Source organism: Centroberyx gerrardi, chromosome 21 (genome assembly GCF_048128805.1).
Source record: "Centroberyx gerrardi isolate f3 chromosome 21, fCenGer3.hap1.cur.20231027, whole genome shotgun sequence".
NCBI classification, from domain to species: domain Eukaryota; kingdom Metazoa; phylum Chordata; class Actinopteri; order Beryciformes; family Berycidae; genus Centroberyx; species Centroberyx gerrardi.
In genome coordinates this window covers 17,195,553-17,223,201 of record NC_136017.1, presented here as the reverse complement: position 1 = coordinate 17,223,201, position 27,649 = coordinate 17,195,553, and the positions used below count along the sequence as shown (strand labels likewise).

General features: G+C 39.2%; 2 protein-coding genes across 2 annotated transcripts; both read right to left on the bottom strand.

Moving 5' to 3' along the window:
- Positions 1 to 170: 170 nt before the first annotated feature.
- On the bottom strand, positions 171 to 7,209 carry LOC139908989 (ubiquitin-conjugating enzyme E2 A-like). Its single transcript, XM_071895891.2, has 6 exons — positions 7,005 to 7,209; positions 6,230 to 6,310; positions 5,994 to 6,019; positions 3,380 to 3,469; positions 3,198 to 3,286; positions 171 to 1,099 (listed from the first exon to the last, which is right to left on the bottom strand). The coding sequence occupies exons 1-6, from the start codon at positions 7,046 to 7,048 to the stop codon at positions 971 to 973; spliced, it is 459 nt and encodes a 152-aa protein (XP_071751992.1). The 5' UTR covers positions 7,049 to 7,209; the 3' UTR covers positions 171 to 970.
- A 1,217-nt stretch (positions 7,210 to 8,426) lies between these two features.
- On the bottom strand, positions 8,427 to 26,861 carry ankrd10a (ankyrin repeat domain 10a). The gene is made up of 6 exons (XM_071895895.2): positions 26,554 to 26,861; positions 25,118 to 25,270; positions 21,330 to 21,421; positions 13,029 to 13,270; positions 12,349 to 12,435; positions 8,427 to 10,082 (listed from the first exon to the last, which is right to left on the bottom strand). The coding sequence occupies exons 1-6, from the start codon at positions 26,749 to 26,751 to the stop codon at positions 9,613 to 9,615; spliced, it is 1,242 nt and encodes a 413-aa protein (XP_071751996.1). The 5' UTR covers positions 26,752 to 26,861; the 3' UTR covers positions 8,427 to 9,612.
- Between the last annotated feature and the right edge of the window lie 788 nt (positions 26,862 to 27,649).

The window sequence follows — 27,649 nt, the reverse complement described above, 5'->3', positions numbered from 1 at the left end:
TCTCATTTGTTTGGTCTGCAAGGTGATGACATTTTCAGCTGGGAAGTATGATTGGGAGTACCTTGAAATTCCATTGGGGGATCTTGGGCAAATTTTGGTGTCCAGTAATTCCCTTTTGATATTGTACTCTAAACAAAATAGTCCAAAATTTTGTAATAAATATAGCCTTTTAATTAAAAGCGCTGAATCAAGGACACAATTTCAGAAAGCTGTGCAGAATATGCACCACAACATGGTCTTCTACATCCAAATGTGAGACAGACATTACAAGGTTTATACAACCATGGCTGAACAGAGGAAGTATGGCATGGGATGAATGGCATTCTTACACGTGGGTCAACTCTTACAGTTAGATTAGAACATCCAGTCTGTGTTGGCAGGAGACCCAGAACCTCATTTAGTCAAAGTTCGACCAAATCCAAGCCAAAGTTGTGATTTATGAGAAACTCGTCGTCATGCCAAATTTAGTAGGTTACACTGATTTCTTCCAATTTTCTGTGATGTATGGAATAACTAATCCTAGAATGAATGCCACAGGGATGATTTTAACTTGGACTTTATCATATTATTTGAAGTGATCATACTGTACTGTACAATTGGATCAAGGACAAAAGCAAAGAAAATTATTACAAATGAGGCCTCTGGACCTCTGTGTTCAAATCATACATTTCAGTATCAATATCATTTCAGTATCCGTACAGCTGTACAGTATTGTGAACAGGTTTAAAAGTCCTGAACGGGTGATGATAAAATACCTAAACACAACACATCCTTCATAGTAATGTCAAGCAAACCATTAAAGTGCATACAAGTGTCATAAAAAGAAAAAGTAAAAAGGTATTGTTCACCAGTCACCCAGCTAGGCCTAAACCACAACAACCTGTGTTCTTCTGGACAGAAGGCATCACAGAGCTGATCCCAGTAGAGGACCAGTCGTCCACCAGTTCTGCCAAGCAGTCATTTACACTGGTCAGGTGTCCCTCCAGCTCTGCTCTACGATGGCTGAAACTCTCTTCTCGTACTCTCGCTTGTTCTCCTGATAGAGTTGAGCTGCCTGGCTGTTTGCTGGGCTGTTGGGATTTGGTTCATCCAGCAGAGACTGAGAAGACAAAGAGAAAAATCGGCTTGAGACCAGTAGCGCTTCAACTGCACAGAGAGATATCAATAGAAATAATAGTGCTGTCTGCTCCAAACTCAGTTCTCACCCCGCGTTCACACTTTGAGTAACATGATTGACTTGACTTGACTAATTCATGCTTGCAGCAAGGTGTACTGAAAACAGCGCAAAATTTTACATAAAAAAACACTAAAATCGTAAATCATAAACATAAAAAGAGCACAATTGTACACATGAAACAAGGCAAAGTACAAAAATATAAAGGTGAAAAAGGAATTAAAAGATCAGCAGAATGAAATCTTAAGAAGTATATGTACAAGGTTACTCAGATTACTCTATGGGAACTCTAGGGAACTGTTCAAAAGAAGGAAAAAAAGAACTAAAAAAAAGAACTATATTCTCCCACCTGCCTAAAAAACATTGACAAGTTATTTTAAGATGCTTGATTGATGATTGACAAGTCACCAGAAGTCAGGTGCTGGGCTGAGAAGCACATATCGGAGAGAGAGAAAAAAAAGCCAGCACACTCTGTTGGGTCCATACACACCATTATTGTGCAAAAAAGGACAACATTTTGATCCCAATGGATCTTCGCAGGTGCACACACACCTATAAATATAACCTTCTAGGAATCACCTGAATCCCGGATCCTCCTCCTACTCATAGTCAGGCTATCTTTGTGTTAGTCTCAGGTAGCTGGTTATCAACTGGCTCTGTCAACCCAGGATTTACCTACACAGCTATGAGCGCGTTCACATGAAAGAGGGTTAGGGTTAGTGTTAACTCTCTGCCACTTGGTTTCTAAAATAGTCAGAAAAAACAGCTACTTTTGTGTCTGGGTCCATTTTGTTATTTCTCACTGAAAACTACTTGAATACACCATGAGCTGTAATTACGACTGTCAAACTCGGAAGCAGCAAGACTCTTCCACCAGATTGCTGACAGCCAAAAGGCCCGCAAGAAATAAAGTCTCTTTTCTGTTGGCTCAACTGTTAATAAAATTCATTTGTTGGATCATTGCATTTTGTTTGCATTGTTTACTGCTATTTAAATTTATTCTAGCCTATTTAAAACATGTGTCCGGTAAATATTCTACTTGTCCGGAAACCTGAAATCTTACCAGCCATGTTGGCTGGCAAAAAACAACAGAAACCCTGATCTAGTCTCAAAATTTGCAAATCTTGCGAAAACACTACCCCAACTCACTACTCACAACGACTAGCTTAGAGTCACCCCAACAAGCCCAGACTTATAATGACTAGCCTAGACTCACTCCGACAAGCCCAGACTCACCCCGACAAGCCCAGACTCACCCCAACAAGCCCCGACTCACAACAACTAGCCTAGACTCACCCCGACAAGCCCAGACTCACCCTGACAAGCCCACACTCACAACGACTAGCCTAGACTCGCCCCGACAAGCCCAGACTCACAACGATTAGCCTAGACTCAACCCGACAAGCCCAGACTCACAACGATTAGCCTAGACTCAACCCGACAAGCCCAGACTCACAACAATTAGCCTAAACTCACCTTGACAAGCCCAGACTCACCCTGACAACCCCAGACTCACAACAGCTAGCCTAGCCTCCCCCCGACAAGCCCAGACTCACAACGACTAGCCTAGACTCACACCAACAAGCCCAGACTCACAATGACTAGCCTACTCACCCCGACAAGCCCAGACTCACAACGATTAGCCTAAACTCACCCTGACAAGCCCACACTCACAACGACTAGCCTAGACTCAACCCGACAAGCCCAGAGTCACTCCAAGTAGCCCAGACTCACCCTGATTGTCAGAATAGTCAAGTCAGGCTTACTATTAGTGTAAAAATAATCTAGTGTGTCTTGACAGCGAGGTTAACAACAACATTCAATACAATGTAGATCATATACCAGTGCATGTATGAGTGAAGGTGAATTTTGATGTGGTTGGCTGTCTCAGTGAAGGTGAATGTAGATGTGAATTTAGCGGTTTCCATTAAAACCATTCCACTCATATAATTTACAACAGAACATGTTCAGGCATTTGACCCTAAAATGTCCTTTGAGGTGTGAACTAAACTTGAGAACATACCTGGATTGAGGTAAGAATTGATGAGACATCGTAGGTGGGACTCCAGCGGTTCTGCAGAATATCTAGGCATATGCTTCCATCTGCATAGACTGGGGACAAATTTAAAAGTCTAAGTAAGGAACTGAAACGGGAAATTGGAAACATTACACCAGAATTGAATGGAAACATTGGTAAGGGCCTACCGTTTGGATGAAACATCTTGGAGACAAATCGTACAGTGGGGGGTTTATTTGGATATTCTTCTGTGAACTCCACTGTTAGCTTGAATGTACCTGTGATTGACAAAAAGATACAGAATGTATGACTGTAAAGATAACAAACCAGTTGAGTCTAACACACACAGGTCCAGTGCTTGGAGTGCTTGGCTTTGCAGCGAGACCCTTTTAGCCACTTAGCACAAAGGAAAGTGGATTCTTTAATTCTCGGTGCAATCTAGGCTACTTATTTTCGGTAGATGTAATGCACTTCTTAGCTTCTGTCTGCATAAAATTGTGTTACGTTACTGTTGACTGTTTTAAATGGAAATGTTTAGGAATCATACTTAATTTTTTTTTTAATCTACAGAGAAAGCATTGGAGGGGCAGGAGACAAATATGTGTTGAATTCATTATTTCAGTTCATTTAAACTATTAATATCATCCATTTATTTGCCAGATAACTTTGTTAGGAAGAGCAAGTCATGGTTTTATCATCCAATATTTAATACTTTCATGTATATGAATGCCTTTCCCTCTCTGTGGGATTGCAGGGATTAATAATTGTAGGCATTGTAGTTATTTCATTAAAATGGGATAATCTCTTGGATTTAAGAGACTGCTTTCCAATATTCGCACACTGATTTCACGTGTCTGGTAAAGTAAGTCAACAAGTCGACTATTTTCGTGACCAAGCTTTTTGTTATTTTTACAGCCAATAATATTTATAGGATGTGACTATCATTGAATTATTGCACTACTACCAACTAAAGTTATAATCATGTATATGCAAATCCAGAAATTCATACTGTGCACATATGAACAGAGAGAAAACAAACAAAACATACATGTGCACACGTAGGCTACTGTACATGCACATATAGACATATGGACATACACATACGTACACATATAGACTACATAACCTACAACTATATATGTATATATATATATATATATACATATATATATACATATACACACACACACACATATATATGCATACATATACACACACACACATGCATACATATATACATACACATATGCATACATACACATACATACTGAAATATGTGCATATATTGAAACATATGTAATAATCTTTTGTATAGATAAGGCACAGGTTACTGTAAGTGAAATAACATGGTAAATCAAACACTTTTTCAGACGGGTTTATTGAACCAATCAACTAGCATCCTTCAAGGTGAAGTACAATTTCAGTGTTAGTTTGATTTGTCAATGGAAATCATTTAGAGGTCAAGCCATTTAAGACTGAGAGTGTCAAATGTAGAAGTCTTTGTAGTGCCTGTAGCATTTTCAAGGTAACAAAATAGACCAAAGTATAGGTAATTACTGGCAATTTTAGTGGCAAATATTTTCAATATGTGCATTATAATTAGCGGGCTAGGCTAGCCCGCTAATTATAAAGCAGATGTCCACATACACACATACTGTCCACACACACATATCCACACACGCGCACATACACGTCCACACACACACACACACACACACACAAAGTCCACGTACAAACATACACAACACACACACACACACATGTCCACACCCACACACCAGATATTCAAGCACGCAAACACACACCCACCCACACACACATATCACACCCAAAAACACCACATACACAAGCATGCACACACACACACACACGCACACAGACACAGCTCTAAAGCTACAATTATACATGCAGTCACACATGCGCGCCGACAGACGTGCACACACACACACACACACACACACACACAGACACACACATTCACACACACAGATGCACTATCGATCACCACAAGACAACTTGTAATCACCTAGCAACCACCTAGTAACACCTAGCAACCACCTTGTAACACCCTAGCAACCATTAATAATAACCTTGCAACTGCCTAGTTAACACCCTAGCAACTGCTGCTACTGCTACTAATATTACCGCTGCTACTACTACTGTGTCTTATCCAGTACCATACAGCTAGCCCACACATTTCCTCCAGGAAATGTTGCTTTCTAGCTTGAAAGTAAAACACTCAGTATCCACTTTATTAGACATGCCTCCCTGTTTAAGCAGTCAGCTGACGTCTCCAGACTGAGTCAGGTATCAAAAAAGCATAAGTATAAAGCGTGTAGACAGAGTGGAGAAGTTCAGTTACTGTTCCACAAAATGTTAGAATGGGAAAGATGCTGATTTAAGCTACTTTGAATATGGTGTGATGGTTAGTGCCTCCTGGGCTTTTTAGTTTTGTCTCCATCTTTGGTGGTAAGCGGGCCTTGCTGTTGTGTTTCTGCACTGCTCTTCCCAGAGATTACCTGTCAATCAAACAGTGTGTCCAGTACTGTGACATCTTTTTTCCTTGGATTTTCTGTTGAGTTTGAGTTTCTGTAGGTGGCGCTCTTTTCTTTGTCTATTCAGTCTTGGTGACTATCGCTGCCATAAGCAGGCTCATGTACCAAATCAAATGTCATTACCATGATAGCACTATTATACATTCTGTGGCAGTCATAGTGAGTGTACCAACTAGATGAGCATTCATAAATGTTGATGTGCATAGTTGATGTGAACCCATTTATTAACTTCTCTTTCATAACTCACCATCTTCAAACGGCGTTCCCTCTGGTCTGGAATGGAAATAATGTATAATCAACCAAAAGTAGCGACACCAAACAGTCAGAGAATTTACTGAGAAGCTCATCTAATGTTTCATCACAGTGACAGTTTATGGCTGTGCCAATACAAGGAATAAGCGAGTGAAACTGAAATGTTTCACATCAATAAAACATATTGATGAGGATTTATGCATTGCTGTGTAGGTATTCTGGGTATCTTACCCAAATATGACAGCATTCCAAACCATGATGTTGTTTTCAGACGGGGCCCCACTGACACCTGCGGGAGGGTCCTCCTGTAACCTGAAATACATATTGCTCATAACCTAGAAAAACCAGGACGTGGGGTTGGGGGTGGGGGGGGCACATGTGGACCATAAAACCCAGAACACCACGAAACCAAACCCCTTTATTTTATCCCTGAAATGTCCTTAATTTCTCATTACATAAACATTAATTATCCATTAAAACTGACATGGCTTTAAAAAAGTAAGGTTAGTATCATGGGTTTCTAAGGGATTTATTCATGGGTTGATTCACATTGACACTAGAAATTAAGGGATTTTTCATGCCTTTCATGCATGGTTTCAGTGGTTATTAATGAAAAGTTCCTGTCTCCCTGAATTTTACATCAAATTAGAAAGTAAGGAGTCAAAAATTAAGGTGGTTTTGATGGGTTCTCCTCTATTAATAACTCCCTTCAGTAATTTTAAGGGGATTTTTGCATGAATTAAGGGGTGAATTCATGTAAATGTAAGTGTATTTTAAGGGGTTACTGGTTGGTAGAGGAAAGGGGGGGGGGGGGCACAGCACACAGGCTATTGATCATAAAATGGAAAATAAAATAAAACAAATTATAAAAATCACATAAATCACACATAAATCATAAACTAGGAGGGTGCACATATGGGTGATAAAGTATGTGAAGGTAAAGCCTTATATCCTGGTGGCAAACACAGAAACCAGCCCGACAGTCTTTCTCTCTCACTGTTCTTACCTTTTGAAGTCCCTCATTAGCCGCCTCCTCGCCGGAGTAGACATCTTTACAGAATATTAAGTATTTTACGTTAGAAATAAACTCTTGACACTACTAAATTAAATGTCAAATCTGTTGAAAACAACTTGAGATATCTGCAATCCAACATCAACATTCTCTTCCTCTGACCCAACTGGAATTAACGAGCATACCACTTTCAAAATAGACATTATCGATTAATAATGTAGTAGCGCCTGTCATCATAGAGCCCTTTTATTGGTCTCATTCCGGTATTTGTTAAAATACAGCCATTATCTGTGAATGCGAGACAGTGTTTCGTTATGTCAGGTACACGCTAGTTATTTGTGCTGTTGTATTGGATACCTTAACACCCCTTTTCTCTCCTCGGAATGGAGCAGGCGGACGGCGGCACTTTGGTGACGTCATGACGTAGGGCGGACCGCGGTGACGCACCAGTGTGTGGACACGTGAGGTGGAGGGGGGGTTTCTACTGTACATGTTCTACACTGGTTCTACATTGTTGTGTAGAGGTGGACTTAGGCTATTTGATGTAATATTTCATTTTAGACTAAACAAAATGGATTTTTTTTTGATAAAATTGTTTATTTAAAATTTCTTGCATTTTAGTAATGATGTTAAGCAATATAGCACCATTTTATGTAATATTAAAACACAAAGGTAATTAAGATTCCTATAAGTAAATCAGACTCCTGTCATTGTACAAAGTTCTGTTCTATTTTTTGTCTTTTTATATTTCTTGTGGCTATGTTACATGCGTCTTTGTATTTGTATGTGAATAATTGTACAATAAAAAAAAAAAGCTTCTACTGTACAATATAAGTGTCAAGTTAAAATAAATTATATAAGATAAAATAGGATGACTTAATTGATTCCGGTGGAACAATTAGGTAATGGTAACGGCATGGTTAGCGGCAATCAATAATCAATAGTCCTTTTCTTTTTATTTGACTTGCTTCCATGTGATACATAGATGTTGTCCAGAGAGCAGTCTGGATAGTAGCAAAATCACATCAACACAATAATGCTAAATGGATGTAAGACATAGGGCCAACGTTATGATGTTTCATTTTTCTTGGTCATTTTAAAATTATTACGTATTATGTAGCAACAATAGATCCTTCCTCCTCTAACTTTTTTATTGAGGATCTTAAAGTGGTCAGTTCCACGTTGCTCAATCATCCAGGACAGGGATAGACGGCAGGAAGCCCTACACAAAGTCCACAACCTTAAACAACTTGATTTCATATGGACTGATCAGTATCTCCTTAAAGGTCTAATAACACATCTGAAACCTTTATACCATTCCACCCCCAAGACCAAAAACAAAAAGGGGCCATCAACTCTTACAAAATTTATTTTCATTGTCATGACACAAAAAGTCAAAGACTGCAATGGTCACTTTATACCATTTTTATGACAAATAGTGTTTTGCAGTTGGAGTCATTTACCATTTTGAATGGAAAACAAGGACAGAGTTCAGTATAAAAACAGTCATCTCAGAACTAATAGTGCCATGTGGAAATAAACGTTTAACATATTGGCACACAAAGTCCACATTCCCATACAGTGTTAACAGAAAACAGGCATCACGTCTTTGCAGATCTTTTATACATTCTGCAATAATCAGAAAAAGCTTATAGTATGCACCAAACAAACTAGAATTAGCTGACTACCATCACATTCTTCTGCACTAAAACATAAATATTGTGTAACAAAATTATTTCAAATTACAAAACAACAAAAAAAGACAAACTTTTTTCCCTTTGGTAAATATAGGCCAACAGGGCCCTTGCTCTTCTTTCTTTTCCTTTTCAGTGCAAGAGTGTTTTTCCTAGCTGGTAAGGTTAAGGCGGGCGGCTTAGGGCACAGTCTGGAGAATGGATGATTTTCTCTGCCATCATGAATCCAACATGACAGTCCTCAATAGTGCAAACCCTGCCAAGCTCCCTGCACTCCAGCCAGACCTAAGGTGGCGATGTATTAACAATCAAGTTGAACTTGCCCAAAATACAGTCAAACACATCGCTCCATACAAATGTGTGTCTACTTGCTGTGGCTTCATACTGTTCGTTTATTTACACTCCACACCAATGGGGGCGCATGAAGATTGAAGAGGTAACTGGAACCTGAACGTGGGGGACACCAGAAATAGAAAAAAATAAATAAAAAAAACGGCTGTGGTGAAAGAGCGACAGAGGTGGCTGAGGGAAGCTGTTTGATTGTACATAAAGGGGCAGCTGTTAGCATGGAGATGGAAACAATGGCAATGAACTGGAAAAGATGCTTTTTCACAAGGCAACACAACTAATCATGTGACATTTTAGACCAATTACAGATGGTCACACAGTGGAGGCTGGTGTGTGAAGAATTCAACAAGTTCAGCCAGCAAGCCTGTTCATACTGCAAAGCCAATGCGGCACTTTGTTTTTGTCCGCAAACGTGTCCTTTAGCTCGTGTGAACCTGCCAAAATTCGGCAGCAAATATACCGTGGCCTTAAAGCAGACACTCCAGGTAATGGAAAGCATTACAAACAGTATTTGTGCCACCTCCGATAAGAGGCTGGCTTTCACGGCCAGCTTTCTCTCCTTAGGAACCATGGTAGAGCTGGACGGCGCTGACCACGGCCTGGTTGTACCGCTGCTCGGCCCGGACGCTGGTGCTGTGCTCCAGGCGGCTGCTGGTGTCGGTCAGGTCCTCTGCCGTGTCTCCAAAGCCGTGGTAGTGACCGTAATGCAGAGAGTCTCCGCAGTCGGCCGCCATCAGGCCCCAGGCTGGCCGGTGGGAGATACAGCTGCTGGGACTTCCGGTCAGATGCAACGAGCCACACATGTCGGCCGAACGGCGATGACCGGGACCTTCTGCTACCTCCTGATTGGCTGGCAGCGAGGCCGGAGTGTTCTCTGCGGACTGAGCAGCCGTTGCTACCCAATGTGCGGAGAGGCTTTTCGACGGCTCGACGTTGCCCGCGTCGGCATGAGGCAGCATTTGATGATGACCGTTGGTGGAAGCGTCAGTGGGGACAAAATAGCTGCCAGACATGGCTTTGATGTCATCATCTGGCATTTTAAAAAAAAACAAGACATGGTTGAGATTCAGTGGTGAGGAGATGCACTGAACAGCCTCCGAGGCAAACTCTGGCAACTTCATGACATGTTTAAGCAAATCTCTTCATAAGCAAAGAATGTGGCATTGGACTTAGATAAAGGTAAATCATTTCTCTACAAGTATGAATTTGGATTTGCACATACTGTCCTTGTCCAAACATAGGTTGTGAAAAAACTACCAGTGTGGCTTTAGTAGTTCTACACGACTGGATCAACCTTCATAGAAACACAGGCCCTGATATGTGCTCAATTTCCCTTCAAATGCTTTCTCAGTCTCTTAGCAACTGAAGAACACATCAGACCTGTGTTGCAGTCCTAGAGCAGCTGAGTGGTTTGGGTTGTCCTTAGTACTCACAGCCACCAGAGGGCTGCTAGAGAGCAGGAGTGGTCATTTATTTCTGAAACATCAGAGGATCAACAAGGCCTTCCAGATCAGAACTGTGATCCTGGATAGGACTCATAGTCTGAGAAGACTAATAAATATGTACAACAAACATTCCATCTCAGAAAAAAATAATTACCAACATGTATGTGAAATATATATATTCCTGCATAGATACACACGAGACATAAAGCATAACACTACAAAGCCAAACTTGACTAGAAGTCGGGATGGAAACAAGATATCCACAAACATCCACCTTAAGAATGATGATGGTTCTTGCAAACTATTCCAAATATAAATCTGAGTAAATTTTCTGCAGCTGTGAAATTGTTTAGAAAACTAGTCCGTAACTGAATTTGAGGACAGGAATAAGTACACTTGGAAGACAAGTTCCAGGGTTTCTACATTACATGCTACGTTGTCTGCAGAATGTGAAACCAGTGGGTACATAAACCCAACTAGGCATCAAGTTCCCCAACCTCATCCACTCAGCTCAAAGCAGGTTTACCTTTGCTTAAGTCAACTCAGAGAATTATCACCAAGCTGCTACAAAAACATCCCATGAAAATGTCAGGCACTCTCATAAAAGGTCCGCTGAGCTCTGGACGGAGGTGCAATCAAGTTGGGGACAAAAAAAAGGACAAAGACAGTAGTGCAAAACAAATTCAAAGGAGAGAACAAATTTGTTATCACCAGACACTGATGACTAACTGAAAGGTCAAAGTGTCAATCTGGTTACACAAACCCTTCGGTAAACTGAATGGGGAAAACACAAGTATTGCATGCATCAACATGCATGTCTGAATACACTAATAATCCTGACTCTAGAACATGGAGAGTATGTGCCAGTAATGGTTAAAGGTGCTATGTGTAGCAATTTTTGCTTGATTAATCATTGTCAAATTAATTGCGATACCTTGGTATAATTACCATAAACAAATGAGATCGTAGTTGCCATGATTGGTAGACTATTGTGAGCAAAATTGGCACCTCTTCACTGGACCAATTTTGCCTGTATTTCACACCAGCTGAATTGTTAATGTTTCCCAAAATGAAAACCCATAAACTCTGTTGCTTCCTGTCCCCGTTTTTGGCTTTACTGAAGAGGATAAACATGTTGGAAGTGATTTGAGATTTCCATCGGCCTTTCAGTCATTCCACCATCTGCCATTGACAGAAACTGTGTACAATGTAAAATGTAGTGTAGAAGCCAGCAGAGGTTGGCCAGTTTTCTCAGAAATTGTCTCATTTGTTTATGGTAACTATACTGCCTCAAAAACGTTGTAATGATTTATTGAGGTTAAAATGCTACACATATAAGCTTTAACGATAAGCATGTTCAGAATTATAAACCAGTGTCTCCAAGATCAGCTTGAAACCAACAAATAAGATTCTTCATATGCTTATGCTGCAGTCATGTTATACTGGGAGAAGCATGGGACGACAACTTGGATGTGTTCACGTGTTAAACTCGTTGGGACACCCACATCCAAGATGGCGATTATAAGGTCAATGGTTGTTGTTAACAAGTTAAAATCATCCATAAATGAACTGCAGCAGATGTTGCTCCCTTCTCCTAAGAGAATTCATGTCATACTTGTAATTACCACTAGGAGGCTGACATGAACACATTTTCCCAGTTGGCAGCTTGTATTTTTGTTAAGTCTGATATGATGTGAACACAGCATTACATACAAGAACAATACACACTGCATTTAAGTGGGTTCAGATAAAGGCCACTAAAGATAGGCATAGGAATTAGTGCAGCGATATGGGCTGTACATGGAGTCCTGCTGTGACTCTGTTACCAGCAGATTCAAATACCAGGCCCACCTGAGTTCAGGTCCTGTGCAGACTCCACGTTCATGCACTCCAGCTCCTCACCACCACCATTCTGCATCTGCATCAATACATCTACACCTACAACAGGCAACATTTACTTTGAATTATAAGGAAAGATTATTGAATTATAAGGAAAGCAAGTAAATAAATAAATAAACAAACTCATTAAATCTCAGTCTCAGTAAATTCTGTTTCTACTGATACTACTGCTGCTATTGTTGGAATACAGACTAACTTTTCTCACATTTTCATTCATACATTTCTACACAATATGTCAGAGTGTTGGAATTGTTGGTTGAGCATGTTTATACGACCCCCATTTACTCTATTCTTATTTATATTCTTCTCTATACTATTTGTTGCTGTTACAGAACAATTTCCCCATAGAGATCATTAAAGTTTCATCTAATCTTAAAATACCTCAGTACAATGACTCATATACTTGAATTAAAGAACGGAAGCCCTGAAATGCATTTTTTTTTTTTATTTTTTTTTTTTACGGTTTCTCAAGCGGTCCAAACAACTTAACTCATCAAAACAACATGTCAAAAAAAAAATTCACCTTGCCTTTCAGGGCTTCCGCAGGAAAGACACTTCATTGATTACTGAGAGCAATGACAGTGAAACGATGGATCATTTCTTTACTGAGCAGCTGCAGAATAAATGCTTACTATCAGTTCTGGCTTTCTTTATGTGAACAGTCTCCATGTCATCCAGCAGCCTCTTTCTGTTGGCCACCCCGCTGAGGAGGCCCTGGCCACAGGGGGCGCTGTTTCCGTTCAGCGCACCGTTTGCATGGAATCCATTGAGTTGAAGGAGGTGGTTTTGGGCATTGGAGAGGAGTTGGAAACACTCCTGGAAGCCCTGAGCGTGGGCCAGGTCTGCTGCTGTCAGGCCGCTAGCGTTCCTGAAGCTAAATAACAAGAGGGAAGGTGTCAGCCAAACTGCTTCCTATTAAGAAAGCCACAGAACCTCGTCTCTACCATTCTGCCTACTGCCTGTCTGTTTGTCAAACTCCCCTAATGATTCACTGTCCTCAGGATGTGTTAAGAGTACTCTGAACAAATATAACCCTGAAATATGAAAATAAGTAATATTGCAATGGGAGATTATCAGTACTCATCAACAGGTATCAAATAAGCCAACCCTGAAGCAAATTATAGTCATCAATGATGTCTAGAGATACCAGAATTTCGACAATAATACGTTTAACAGCTAAAAATTAGATACTGAGGCGTCCTGGTAGATCAGGTGGTTAAGACTCATAGCATGTAATCGCAATGTCCTGGATTCAAATCCAGCCCAGGTCCTTTGTCGCATGTCATCCCCCCTCTCCCTCCCATTTCTCCTGACACTCTCCATTGTCAGCTATGTAAAAATGCAAAAAACATTATCTTAAATTTGATATTACTACAATATCTTGGCAAACAAGAACAAGCAATGTCACACAACAACGGTGACTGCTTTGCTAAGTTGCTTCACTTGGATAGCATTGTAGTAACTTTCCCACAGGGGTTTTGATGTCAGTTGGGAGTCTGTCTTTCTGTTGTAGTCAGCAAGACAAGTGAAATGGTTCCATATTTGGCTCAGGACACTAGTTTGTCAACCAGTTCAGGTGGACTGGGATCCAGTTCAAGATGTGGTGGACTATCGGATGCTGTTGAATGTTTTCAGTTGTTTGACGACTGCAGTCCACTGTCAAGAGCCAGACTGCAGCTCTGTCTATTGCAATCCTTCCTCTTCTTTTACTCCAATCCGAATGTATCTCTGGAGGTGACGTTGAAATGGAGTTTCAACTCACATAACGCATCTGGTGAAAGTATTGACCGTTTATGAAATTCAATATTGCATTCAATCTTTTGTATTCAAGTAGTATCGAAAGTTTGGTTATTGAGTCAACTGGTTGATTCCCCTTCCTCTGCAACTACTTTTTCCCACTGGCCTGGGATCAAATCCCTCTGTCTTCCTCTCCCAACTGTCTGAATAAAGAATAAAAATACTAAAGATGAGTGAACTGTCCCCCTTCTTTTTTGGTAAGGACTTTGTACTGTGCCATCACTGGCCATCAGTTTTTCAGTTCTTCTGACACTTGAAGTTCGTGTCTACAAGACAAAATCTTCATAAAAAGGATCATGACAAGATCATCAAGTCAAAGACCTCTTCGATTATCACCTTTATTACTATCACTTGTAAATCCAAAGAAGGTTTTGAAAAGATCATCATGCTTTCTAGAAGGCTTTGAAGTCAAAAAGGATCTCGCCAACTTGTCTGGATATTTTCATCTTGGTCAGCTGGGTCAAGGTTCTGCTGAGTCATCCACTAAATGTTTATGTACTTTCTACTTATGTATGGGCTTCTTAGTTTTGGTCTCTGAATAGAAGACCAAAATCGGAGACGCCATCAGAGGATGAGAAAGTGTTCTTGCTTGTTTGCTTGAAGTTCAGTTCTAGCTGAGCTCACACCATGTCCTTATCATGTTAACGGCATAAAATGAAGATCCTCAAGAAGAGTAAGTAAGGAGTGAAATCCTGAAAGACTTGAAGAAGCAAGTTTCAAGAGAGATGTTAGACTGGAGGAAGAAGTATTTTGGACCACTATAAAACATTAAGAACTAGTACCACAACTTACATCGTGGGGCATTAAATAAATAAAGTATATGTACTTTTTGTATCTATAAAATATTTCTGATGCTTGACAATCTCCCACTGCAATGCTTTAAAACTTGTCTATAAATCCATGAATGAACAAAATCTTGATTGTTAATCTCAATGGAAGGGTAAAAGGCTATTTTACTTTCCAATATAAGATATTACAATTAATAGAATGAGGCCATACTTTGGCCTCATAACATACATATATTAAAAAATATATGTAGGTGCCACTCAGTTAAGTGACCAAGGTAGAAATAGTATGAGTATAACATTTTTGCTTTTTAAAATTCATATTCCAAAATAGGTGGGTTGTTCATTTGGCTGGTAGATAATTTGGGCTAATATATGACCTAGCATTCAAATGGAGGAATCAATACATGAATTTCAGTAATATTCAATCTACATAAAAGTTTGTTTTTAGCACTGCACTGTTTAAAAGAAGCCAAGTGTGATAATTTCAAAGTTGGGAAATTATCTGTGAAAATTATCTGGTATATTCTAAGAATTTGTCCCTTTAAAGTGCAGTGTGAAGAGGACATTAGCATCTGGCTGGAGTTAGCTGCTTATTAAACACTAGCCAACTGGCTTCACAGGACTACAATACAGACTACAGTATTACAATATGTTTGTAATTTAGTACGTTTATTTATTGATATTTAAAAATCCAGAATGGAGTGACTTTTGTATGGCCAAAAGATACAAAATGTAGAGATTTGTCATTCATGGATTTAGCGTTAAAAAGATCTAACCATCTGTTAGAACTGTTAGACCATCTCTAGTAGCTTTTCCACAAAAACCCAAACAACAATAAAATGCAATTTAAAGAACACAATCACTTTATGATTAATCTAATTGAGACATCAGTTATGTAAACCTAATCCCTCTGTACCCCTATATAAAATTAAATGTTTCCTAACAGGCTCTGAATTGATCTGTTATAAATAAGATATTGAGATATAATTGGCTAGTCATTTGAAGGTCTTTCTCAATACCAGACAAAATAGGAGGGGAACAACAACTTAAGGTTTTATTTTAACAACACTGAGTAAAATAAGGTCCCAAGTCTTTGTGATGTGTTACTTTAAAATCATGCAAAATGAGTGACACACTATTTTTTAGATAATAAACTGCTAATATGGTAGTTGATATCAGTTATAAACATGATACAACATTAAAATGGGCCATAAAATACTAATATAAAATGGCTTCTGTATGATGTACAGTAGTAGGGGATTTCATTACTATGATCAAAATTGTTTTGTTTTTTTTTGGGTTTTTTTTAAACGGGCAAAAGGTATTGTGTACATTTATCATACAGAATGTCAGCTATCTAATACAGGTAACTCATTATGGATTAAGCATTCTTTAATTTGACTACAAAAATAGGATTTATAACAATTATAAAATAGTGTCTTGTCTGGTGTTGAGGGTTTGACCACCAAAATGACAAGCTTCAATTATCAGGGTTTCTACACAGTTTCAATTTAAAGCTTCCAGACTTTTTTCAGACCTTAATTTGTTTAAATTTGATTTGAAGATTTTGGTTGGAGTTCAGTATGATTCATGTCGATAGTTGTCTTGACCCTACTAACTGCAGCATGTCACTCTGTAGATGATTTCTTCACAGCTACAAATATCAGAATATGTGAGATGACAGGGGTCTAAAACAGAAAATTATTTGATTTATTTGTATAGCACATTTTATACAAAAAATGTGGAGCAATGTGCTTCACATATTAAATTTTTAAAAAATGTATAGTTGTATGTATATAGGTACAGTACAACAACAATTTTCCATTTCCATTTCCAGACCTGTGTAGAAACCCTGAATTAAAAGCCATAAAGGCTGTCAGCCGAATCCTGCCATTTGGGACAGAACCTGTTTAAGGAAGCATTTCATTTTATTCATACTCTGATATGCTTTGCTTCATAATCAGAAAGACATTTCACCCATCTAATCTCCTCTATTCCCAGAATAATCCATCAGAATATTCCTTCAACTGAACCTGAACTTCTTCTGATTTCTAAGTCCTGAGGCGTGTCCAGTAATCTCATACTTAGTTAGCTAGCACAGTGTCTGAATTAGAAGAGATTAAAAATTACTTATAAGCAAAGCATGCAGGTCTAGACATGACTATCATGACTGCTCTCCTAGCATTAAAACCAATCACTGCAGGAAATACCTCGCCAGTTTGCCAGTGTGTAGAAACTGTAGGAAGCGATAGTGAGAACACTCATTGCCACAACTGTAAGATGTTCGCTGAAGCACTTGTGGCAGATTCTGCAGTGCCTATTTGGATTGCTCCCCCTTTCTGGGATTACTTGAGAAAATCAAGTCATGTTCAAATTCAATAGCTGCAAAACATCAAAACGTGTAGGGGATTTGTTTTTCTGTGCCAGCACAATTTTGCAATTCAATTCTTATGATTGCCCTTTCTTTACATAAAAGTATATTATCTAAAAACAAATCTAAATAAAGAGTTGAAACATTCAAGACAGGTTAGGTCCAATGAAAACAACATAAAATTGAAAACAGCAGAAAAAAAACTCACTCCACTATTACTCTAGCCCTCTGACTGTCCCTGGGAATTTGTGTCAGTGCTGAAATTTACTAAGGCTGAAAAGCTCATGACATGGAAAACCTTTACCTGGGGCTTTTCGTTTTAATTTAGACATTGATTTTCAAATCAACCACTGCTCATTTGGTTTCTCTTGAAGTTAGATCCAAATCATCATGCGGTGATTATGACATAAGATGGCGATAAGAGACACGATAAAGCAACTGACCAAAATCTGTGTGTAACACCCAGACCCATGGAATACTACGCAAGCTAACGTACTGTCTGAAATCTATGCTAGCTAAGATAGTGTTTACTGTGTTTACTCGCAGTTCGTTCGCCTATACTCTGAGAGGCGTAGCTTGCCTTCCATGGGTCTGACTCGCCGGGCGATGGAGAGTATTTCATCCTTCCTGGAATTGGAACTGTTGTTCAACAGTTGTCAACTTGACAAGGCGACTATGGCCTGACCATTGCGTCTGACGCAAGGCAAATATGTTACCATAATGTACAATGTAGATGCACACTAAATTTTTGACACTTGATATCGCAGTCCTTTGCGATGTGTTTATCGCAGAAATTCATATTGCCATGACAATAAAAACACAATATATTGTGCAGCCCTACTTCATGATGGTTTGCTCGATTGCTATGAAACTTGGTAAAGATGTTAAGAGCTTCTAAATAAGCACTTACAATTACTTAATTGTTATATCTCGTTTACTATTATTGGCAACAGCTCAAGTTAGTCTTAACTGCCGTTAGCGCTTGAACCACGGAATCGTCGCTTGCGGCTATATTTGTTCTCTATTTATATGCTCCCTCTTGGTGACATAATATCCATTTTCATCGTTATGCTGACGACACACAACTTTATGTACCCATAAAACCAGGCAACTCGAGTAGCCTTAAGGATTGCCTGTCGGATATTAAGTGCTGGATGTCCCAATGACTATAAATCTGACATTATACGAAGAGAGGTTGTATAACGGCCAAGGAATATGAGACAATGGTTGGCCCTACTCCTTATTACATACATTATTTACATATTGTTAGGCGTTTCTGTTATTTTGTCTATCTTCTGTTCTCAGTAAATGAAGCAATCTGACTCCAGCTTGCTCCATGCTTTTAAAGCGATTATAAAAGAGCTCCGTTTAATAACAGATTCTGATTGGATGTCAAGTAATTCATTTGAGATTCAAGAGAAATCAAAATTCTTTCCTATTTTATCAGTAACAATATATTTCAAGTGTTTTTCGAAAGCAACCACAACTGAGGTAAATTCATTTCAAATGAGTGTATTCATTTTCTAATTTTAAATTACATTAGTAGAATTTTTGTTTTCTAATTTAGAAACTGTTTGATATCAGTTACAGCACAAATTAAGTACAAATTATGAGGCTGAAAATCTGGATATTTGATTCGCATTGACAGGTTATTAGCTGATTATTAAAGATGCCAACAATGTACTAGGGTTGGGCGACTGGACGAATAGATCAGGGATCGGCGATAGTCTGAATTCATTGCCGGTGGAAATTCCCTTGCTGATTTTTTGCTGATTGTACCTTGATATTTGGTACACGTTCATTTTTTCCTTGATTAGGAGGACTTAAACTGTAATTTAAAATGTAAGAACGCAATTCCTTGCGCATTAAAAAAAGTTCTGTCTCAATTGAGACCATTGCACCTACACCACATGCATGTGACAAACACACTGGGAATCTGCAATATATGTGATGACGATTGGTTTAACATCATCACCCAACCCTATATTATACCATTTCCTCACTGCACAGAATCATTTGAAACAGAATTTACCTCAGCTAGAGAACAGGATTGCAACTCTTAATATGCCAAAGACAGGGACAGATTAGCAACGGTATCAGTAAAACTAACTGTGAAATGTCAATTTGTCTATGCTTACTCTGACAAAGTAGCTTGGTGTTTTTCGGAAAAATACTAAGAAATAATGAACAGTTTTAATAACATAGAAACAATAAATTGGCTTGGCTTTAGAGAGTGTTTTCTAAATTGTCTGACATGATGAATAAAGAAAAGCTAGAGCAAGTTATAGTTTGAATTTGGCATAGTTAGAGTTACTTGTGTCTCCAAATGACTTATAAATTTATAATAAACTTTTCTTTTTCTTCTTTTGTCAATTTGACTGCCAAAAGATAACAGAAACACATGAGCTTCTCTGCCTTAGCTTTATTACTACCTCCTCATATCTATATCATACATCAGGCGAGAACTTAATGTTTTACCTGTGAAGCTGTTAAAGAAAATACAACATATACACAAATAATTTAACAAAGTCTAACTAGATACAAAGTCCTTATACATAAAATTTATTATATGACTCAATTATATAAATCAATTTCAAATTAACAGGTTTAGGAGGGAAGATGGTCCAAATGCATATTTTTTCATTCAACTCAGATTATTAGTTGTACTAGATTATTTCTTGAAATGTAAGATTAGTTCTTAAAATTGATGACCCATAATGCCAATATGGAGTGGCTCAGGTTCCAAATAATTTCTCAACATGCAAATCACAGTGGAGAAGTCTTTAAATCAAGTCTCTCCACTTGTAGAACACAGATATTAATGATATTTAAGGATCACCATCTGTCATGCTGGTAAATGCTCAACAACACACTGAAAAGCTATCTTTTATCCATTCGTGCGACAGAAATCATTGTATTGGTAAAATTACAGCATTATTATGAAGGATTATGAAAATCTGCAGTTGGCCCATTCCCTGCCAAACAGCTGATATCATGACATAAGCAGTACACTGAGGTGTAACAAAGACAGACAAAACACAGAAGCAATTTAGAAATGTGAACCACCACAGCAGTAATGCTACTTATAAGGAATATATCAGCATTTCACAACACTATAGACAGCAATATGCATCCTATCAGGGTCTGAAATTCCCACCCGCCAAATGCTAATTGCCAGTAAAATCTGTCTTTAGCAGGTACATACATTTTTCCACTGCTTACCATCATAAACTCTCTGACCATGAGAGAATTACGGTAGCCGATTATGCCAATAGAAAAGCAGTTGCATTGATTCACCAAACTGCCTCTGGATGGTGCTGCCTGAGGAGTTCAGGCTGGCTAAATCACTATCAATGTTTAAATCACCTCTTAAAATACATTTTTACAGATGTTAACATAATGTATTTATTCATTTTATTGTTGTTACATTTGTATTTTATTCTTCTGTAACTTTTCTGACTTCTTCTGACTCGCACAGGCAGCAGAAGACGTGGATGCTGCCCTACAAACTTTAATGTAGGTTACGTTATTACCTTGTGGTATTTAAGTTACGTTAGTGGAAATTAGGTAATTTAACTGATAACCGTGTCGCACTAGCTGAGCATCTAGCAATTCAATGCATCGCGCTGAATTGAACATATGGGCCTGTACAGGATCTGTGCTTGTTATTGTTTATCTTACTGGCTTTTATTGATTACTGTTTTTGCATGTTTTGTAAAGTGTTGTACATGTAAAGGTTATTATTGTTAAACTTTATACTTAGTCTAAAATTGGAAAGTCAGCTATGATTCTTATCTATTATCTATCAATTATCAAAACTGGCAAACAGATGCAACTTAAATGACTCAAAGAAGAGTGCAGCTGAGAAATCTGTGGTTGGAGTTCTATTTCACAGTAGCATTGCTGCTGTGGTATTAAAACTCAACATTGCAGAGCAGCTGCGTGGTTTTGCAGAGATCAGACTGCAGGCTACTTACTGTGGCTTAGCTCCCCCTATCAATAGGACCTGGATGCACTCCAAGCTACCTGACCGGGCCGCCTTGTGGATGGGAGTCTCACCTACATAGTCCTGAAAAAACACAATGCAAACAGTGTGGACATGCATTAGAAGGTGGTCAATGACATAGTTATTACATACATTACATTATTTGCACATGCATTCAAAATTTGCAAACATGAAGGATGTTAAAATGTAAGGAGCAATGAATTCAATTAATTTATTAATAAAACTGTTGTTCAAACAAGGTTGGAGTGAATTCTCTTATATTTTAGGGTGCAACCACACCAATAATTGGTTTTCTTTGTCCGAATCATAGTGGAAAAGTTAACCTCGTTGCATTTTTGTATATGGTTAGTTTAGATTCACACTAGCCAATTATAAGTGAACCAGTGCTTGTAAACAAAAGTCACAAGTAACTTGTTTATTGGACAGAGTTTTGGTAACCTGTCATCCTGCCAGATTACCAATTCAAATTCCTGTAACTGGAGCTAAGCATGATGGACTTCGTCAGTCTTCTTCTCTGGTGTTCATACCAGTTGAGAACACATGAAGAAATATGTCAATATGAGCATCAGTACAGACTGTCTGCCCTTGGTTCATTTTGTCATGCTAGGCTTTCCAAGCATGAGGAACTGCTGGGTATCAGATGTCAACATCCGTCTCCTTCTACCCATAAACCCTCGCATTTTGGGTCAAGTCTAGTCATGATATAGCCCTTTATCACAGGCATGTCTCAAAGGGCTTTACATACCATCATATACATACATCACTATATACCACAATACATCATACTACATCATATACTGTACATACTACATATACATCATATAAAGTGGTATGCAAATTTTTGGGCACCTGTGGACAAATTGTATGTTTTGGTGATTTTCTAAGTGAAAAGAAGTTAACACAACCTCTGCAGGGAACAAACTTGAACATGACATATTTCTGCACTTTTTAATGCACAATTACTCTTTATTTGCTGAATTTAACAGACTGAAAAAATAATACAGTAAATGTGACATGTGCAAAAGTTTAGGCAGTGGGTTTTTTCAAGGTCTCAGAACTTACGGAAATTGACTCTGCCTTAACTCTAGCTAGGTGAAGACAGGTCCAGAGCTTAATGAATTCTCTGACCCTTACCTCTCAGGGTATTGTGCTTATAATCAACATGAACCATGGGGTCCGCTAAGCAGCTGACTGAGGATCTGAAAATAAAGATAACTGACTCTTACAAAGCAGGGGAAGACTAAAAGATATCTAAAGCTACAAGCTTGCAATTTCCACTGTCCGAAACATCATTAAGAAATAGAAGCTAAGGGGAACTGTTGAAGTCAAGACAAGATCTGGAAGACCAAGAAAAATCTCTTATGGAACTGCTCAGAATGGTCAGGTATGCAAAGCAAAACCCCAATATCACTGCAAAGGCCCTGCAGCAAGGTTAGCTGGCGCTGGAGTAGTGGTGCACCGGTCCACTGTGCAGTGTTGCTTGCACAAACATGATCTGCATGGAAGAGTCATCAGAAGGCAAACTGACCTGCGATCTCATCATAAAAGACAATTCTTCAGAATGCAACACAACACTTAGATAAGCCAGAGGCTTTTTGGAACAAAGTGCTGTGGACTGATGAAACAAAAATTGAACTTTCTGGCCACAATCACCAAAAAAGGGAGAAGCATTTGAAGAAAAGAACACCTTGCCAACCGTTAAGCATGGCCGTGGATCTAGCATGCTTTGGGGTAGCCAGTGGCACAGGAAGTACTGTGCAGGTAGAGGGAAGAATGGATTCTTATAAGTATCAACAAATCCTGGAAGCTAATGTCCCAGAGTCAGTCAAGAAACTGAAGCTGAAAAGAGGTTGGATATTGCAACAAGACAATGATCCAAAACATACCTCAAAATCAACCAAGAACTACTTTTGCAATGGTCTTCACAGTCCCCAGACTTGATTATTGAAAATCGGTGGTTAGTCTTCAAACATGCAGTGCATGCAAAACAACCTAACAACATTTCAGAACTAGAAGCGTTTTGCAAGTGTGGGAAAAAAAATTCCTACAGCAAAAATAGAAAGACTGTTCGCTGGCTACAAGAAATGTTTGGAGGCTGTGCCTAAACTTTAGCACATGCCACATTTACTGTTTTTTTTTCAATCTGTTAAATTCAGCAAATAAAGAGTAATTGTGCATTACAATTTGCAGAAATATGTCATGTTCAAGTTTGTTCCCTGCAGAGGTTGTGTTAACTTTTTTACTTAGAAAATCAACAAAACATAGGCTACAATTTGTCAGTTTCCATCTGATATGGTTCCGTTTATCATGGCCAACATTGCAACAGCAATGTGTTTCTGCCCCAATTCATTAAGTGTAACTGATAATTCTACCAATAACCTCTAAACCAGAAAATATTGATTTGAATGGATAGCCTACTTAGATCTCTGTCATACAGTTCTTCCTAGGTAACATCCATCCACGACTAAAATTCTAAACAAGGCAAGGGACCACTGCTATAACACTTTTAAATTTAGTTTCTAGCACAAAGGGTCGCGAAAATAGACTTCATTTTGAGTTTAGGCTTATCACCTGCATATTTCATAGTATAACACTGCTCATGATGTAGGCCTACTTCGCGCAATCCTATTTTACCACCACAAATCCTAGTCTAAAATCAATCGATACACTAGACAACAACAGCAAAAGAACAGAGACAGATGTTAAACAAATTAACGATGTGTGATTTCTTCTCCTAAAAATGCCATAGCAGATGGTCACAAGATTGACCAGCTATCCCGGAAGTTGAAATGTACTAGGACGAACCATGTCCGGGTTTGCACTAAATTGTTTTTTTTTGGCATCACAGTCCTTCCCAAACCACTCTACCACCCCCATGATCAGCTAAATGAACCCGACCTTCCATTCCTTTCAGCCAAGTCTGTGCCCAGCCCCCTCCAAACTAACGTTGCCATTAACAGGTCGGTAATGGACTGAGCTTAATCTACTTCAAAGCAGAGCCTTTACGCCTCTCCTCTTCTCAGCATCAAATATGACACCAAAAGCCAAGCGAAGGGCTTGAACAGGGTGTTATGTAATGGTGACCTCCTAATCTGATTTCCCTTCGCAAAGCTCCCTCTACATGCATTTTCAATGAGAGGACACAGACGGGCATCGACTAAATTGAAACTGAGTGTAAGACAGGCCATCGGCATTACACAACTCTGGCCGGTGATACAGGCCTGTCCTTAACATCTATTGCTAACCAACCACTGTAGTGCGATGAGGGTTCAGGAGTTTTTCAGTTACTTTCCAGTGGCACAGTAACACAAAGCTAAACAGATCCTATAATAGGATCAACCTGGCCTACGTGAGGGTTGTAGAGGGTGTATACATGATGACACAGAGAACAGGGCATCTGCGGGTGTCAGAAAGCTAAATTTAAGACTTTTAAGACCATTTTAATGCTGCCTGCAATTGAATTCAAAGGGAAACTTCACCCTAAAACACTTTTAACACAACGCTGTCACAATCAGCCTGTTTCTGATTCAACACAGCTAATTGAAGTTAGGAAACTAGAAATGAGCAGAATAAGAAAAAGGACACCAGGAAATTAAGGGACATTAAATCCAATTGGGTTTAATGAGGAAGATAGGATGCATATTGTACTACTAACCCTGTTCTCTATTCATCGAAGAGTGACCTCTAATAACATATTTTTAAGGCCTTAAAGTCTTTGTGTCTGTTGCCATGATGCTGGATGGCGACCAGGAGACCAACCTGTCTGTTGATGTCAGCTCCAGCCTGCAGCAACCAGACCACGCAGTGTGGATGTCCTCCAAACGCTGCGATGTGCGTTGGCGTCTGGTTGAACCGGCTGGTCACGGCATTCACCTCGCAGCCCATCTGCACCAGGCGCACCACACACTCCAGCTGTGTGTAAGCAAGCACAAAACATAGGCCAACAATGAGATTTTTTATGAAAAACATCAATTAGCGTTGTCGCGATAAACAAAATTTAAATACTGCTTTGATACTGTTGCAAAAGATTTGATTTCACTTTATATTTAATTTAGGAACTTTTGACACTTTCACCAAATGTGTTTTTTAAGCTGAAAATCCATTTCATTTTCATGGAGAGTATGGGGAGAATACAAGCTGTATGCGATTTTATGTGTCCTAAGAGGAGCACCCACAATAATTTTCATAAGTTGCTGTCTATGGCTATAAGCATAATTGGCCTCCTTATAATAATGGGAAAGTGGACTGAGGCAAACTATTACTTACTACTACTACCTACTACCATTTTGGACTGAAATACATATTTATGACAAAAATGGTGGTGGCTGCTGGGAGATTTGTGACACAGCTGTGAAGCCTCTATGCAATGGGCAGGTGAAGAGTTAATTTGTGGGAAAGAGGCTATTTGACTGGAGCTGTTTTGGCGCCTGAACAGCCATTGGTTCTACTAGAGCCAATGAAAAGCTCTGCAACCTAACCCCTTAAAGGTGGAAAATTTCCTGTTACAATCGCCTTCCTATAGAAATATTTCGAATGGCTGCAGGTTGCCCCCACCAACATATTTATGTCTCCCAAAGCTTAAATGATCATGTCGCACAGTGGTGTACTCAGCCAGTGCGCTCGAGACGTTCCGTTCTCCCATATGGATAACTTCACGCCAAAACTCTGTTCAAAAATCTGGCCGTTAAATGCTGGCTTTCGTATCGGCAAACGTACACACCTTGTAGGACATGACTTCACGACTTACCGAGTCGTTGGGTTTTTCTGGTAAATTCGGCATATAGGCCATTCACTCAGCAGCACTTTATTTCGATAAAATCTAAACTTTTTAAATTGGTTCACACTGCTGGCTACCCCCTAACGTTACCACCGTGTATTTTGGTGGGAAAAGATAGTGGAAACAATTGGCAAACGACTGATAAAAGTTGATTTTTTATTGAATTAAAGTTTTGGTTGGTGTGTTGGTTGCATGCCGAATTTAATTGTGGCTTACATCGATTCAGAAAACGTCTAAGATTCTGTTCTACCAGTTAAGTAGGCTACCTTTACCTGTGCGCAAGGCAGCATGTAATTGCCAGATTTTAGAATGGAGTTTTCGTGTACCGTTCTCTTCATACAAGAGAGCGGCACGTATCGTGGCTCCATTCTAGTTAATAAAGGCTTGGTAGTTTTACTCCAAGGTAGTATTTCCGTACCTGCCCATAGTGTGCAGCCCAGTGTATGGGGGTCCATCCATAGAAGGAGTCCTCGGCAGTTAGATGAGCCTGGTTTGAGAGCTGCTGTAACAGTGACACCAAAGCTGCTACATCTCCATCCCGACAGGCCCGGTGAACGGGAAACCGACTGGTCAGCACCTCATCACTGGAAAACCCCGATTCCACTCCGACAGACATGGCTGAACTAGGAAAGGAGAGATAGAAACGTTTCTCTCCAAAGAAACTCCTCTTTCCCTCCTGGCGTTGGTTTAGCAGAGCGGTCTGAACTGAGACGGTTCAAACACAAAGGAAGAGGAGAGCCTCTATTCAACGAGAGAATCTAAAAACCCGGACTGGAATTTGTCTTCACGGTCCTCTAAGCTCCTACTACTTACTACTGAAGGCCGAAATAGCTCCTCGACCCTCCTCGTCCGAGTGACGCCGTATCCTGCTTGCCTTGTCTATGGCATAGACTCAACTGGTCGCGCTTTTAAGTGATGTTGTTTGGAAATTTTAATAAAATGCACCCTGTAACACAAGTGTTTTTTAGTGGCTGTGGTTTTATTTTAGAAACCAAGCGGAACAGAGATTTTATTTAGGCCAACATTATATTAAAAATTATTAAAAATAGCATGCATGACAAATTAATGAACTGTAAATTAAGTTAAATTAACAATGAAAATATAAATATTCAACAATAGTAATCATTTCAGTTGTTAGCACTGCATGCTTTCATGCTCTCCACCACGTAAACATCGCAATCGTCAACTCGGGTAACAGAATTACTTTCAAATTATTATATCGCATCAATATAATGTTTCCCAGTCATACTTACCACTCAGGGTCGCTGGTATGGCTTTACGTTGTCTGGCTGTGTCTGCCAGGTAACAGGGAAAACCTGGAAAAGGGTTTCGGACAAACGGGCACTCACATGTTTTGTTATTCTAGTACTGTAGTAACTGTAAATGCAACAGTTGATGCTGCACACCTAGCTTAGCTTGGAGTTTGCCTTTCATGCATATGGGTGCATACTAAAATTACAGTTAAAATTCACAACTATCATGCTACAGAAAATGTAGTGCTATTTCCCAGTGAA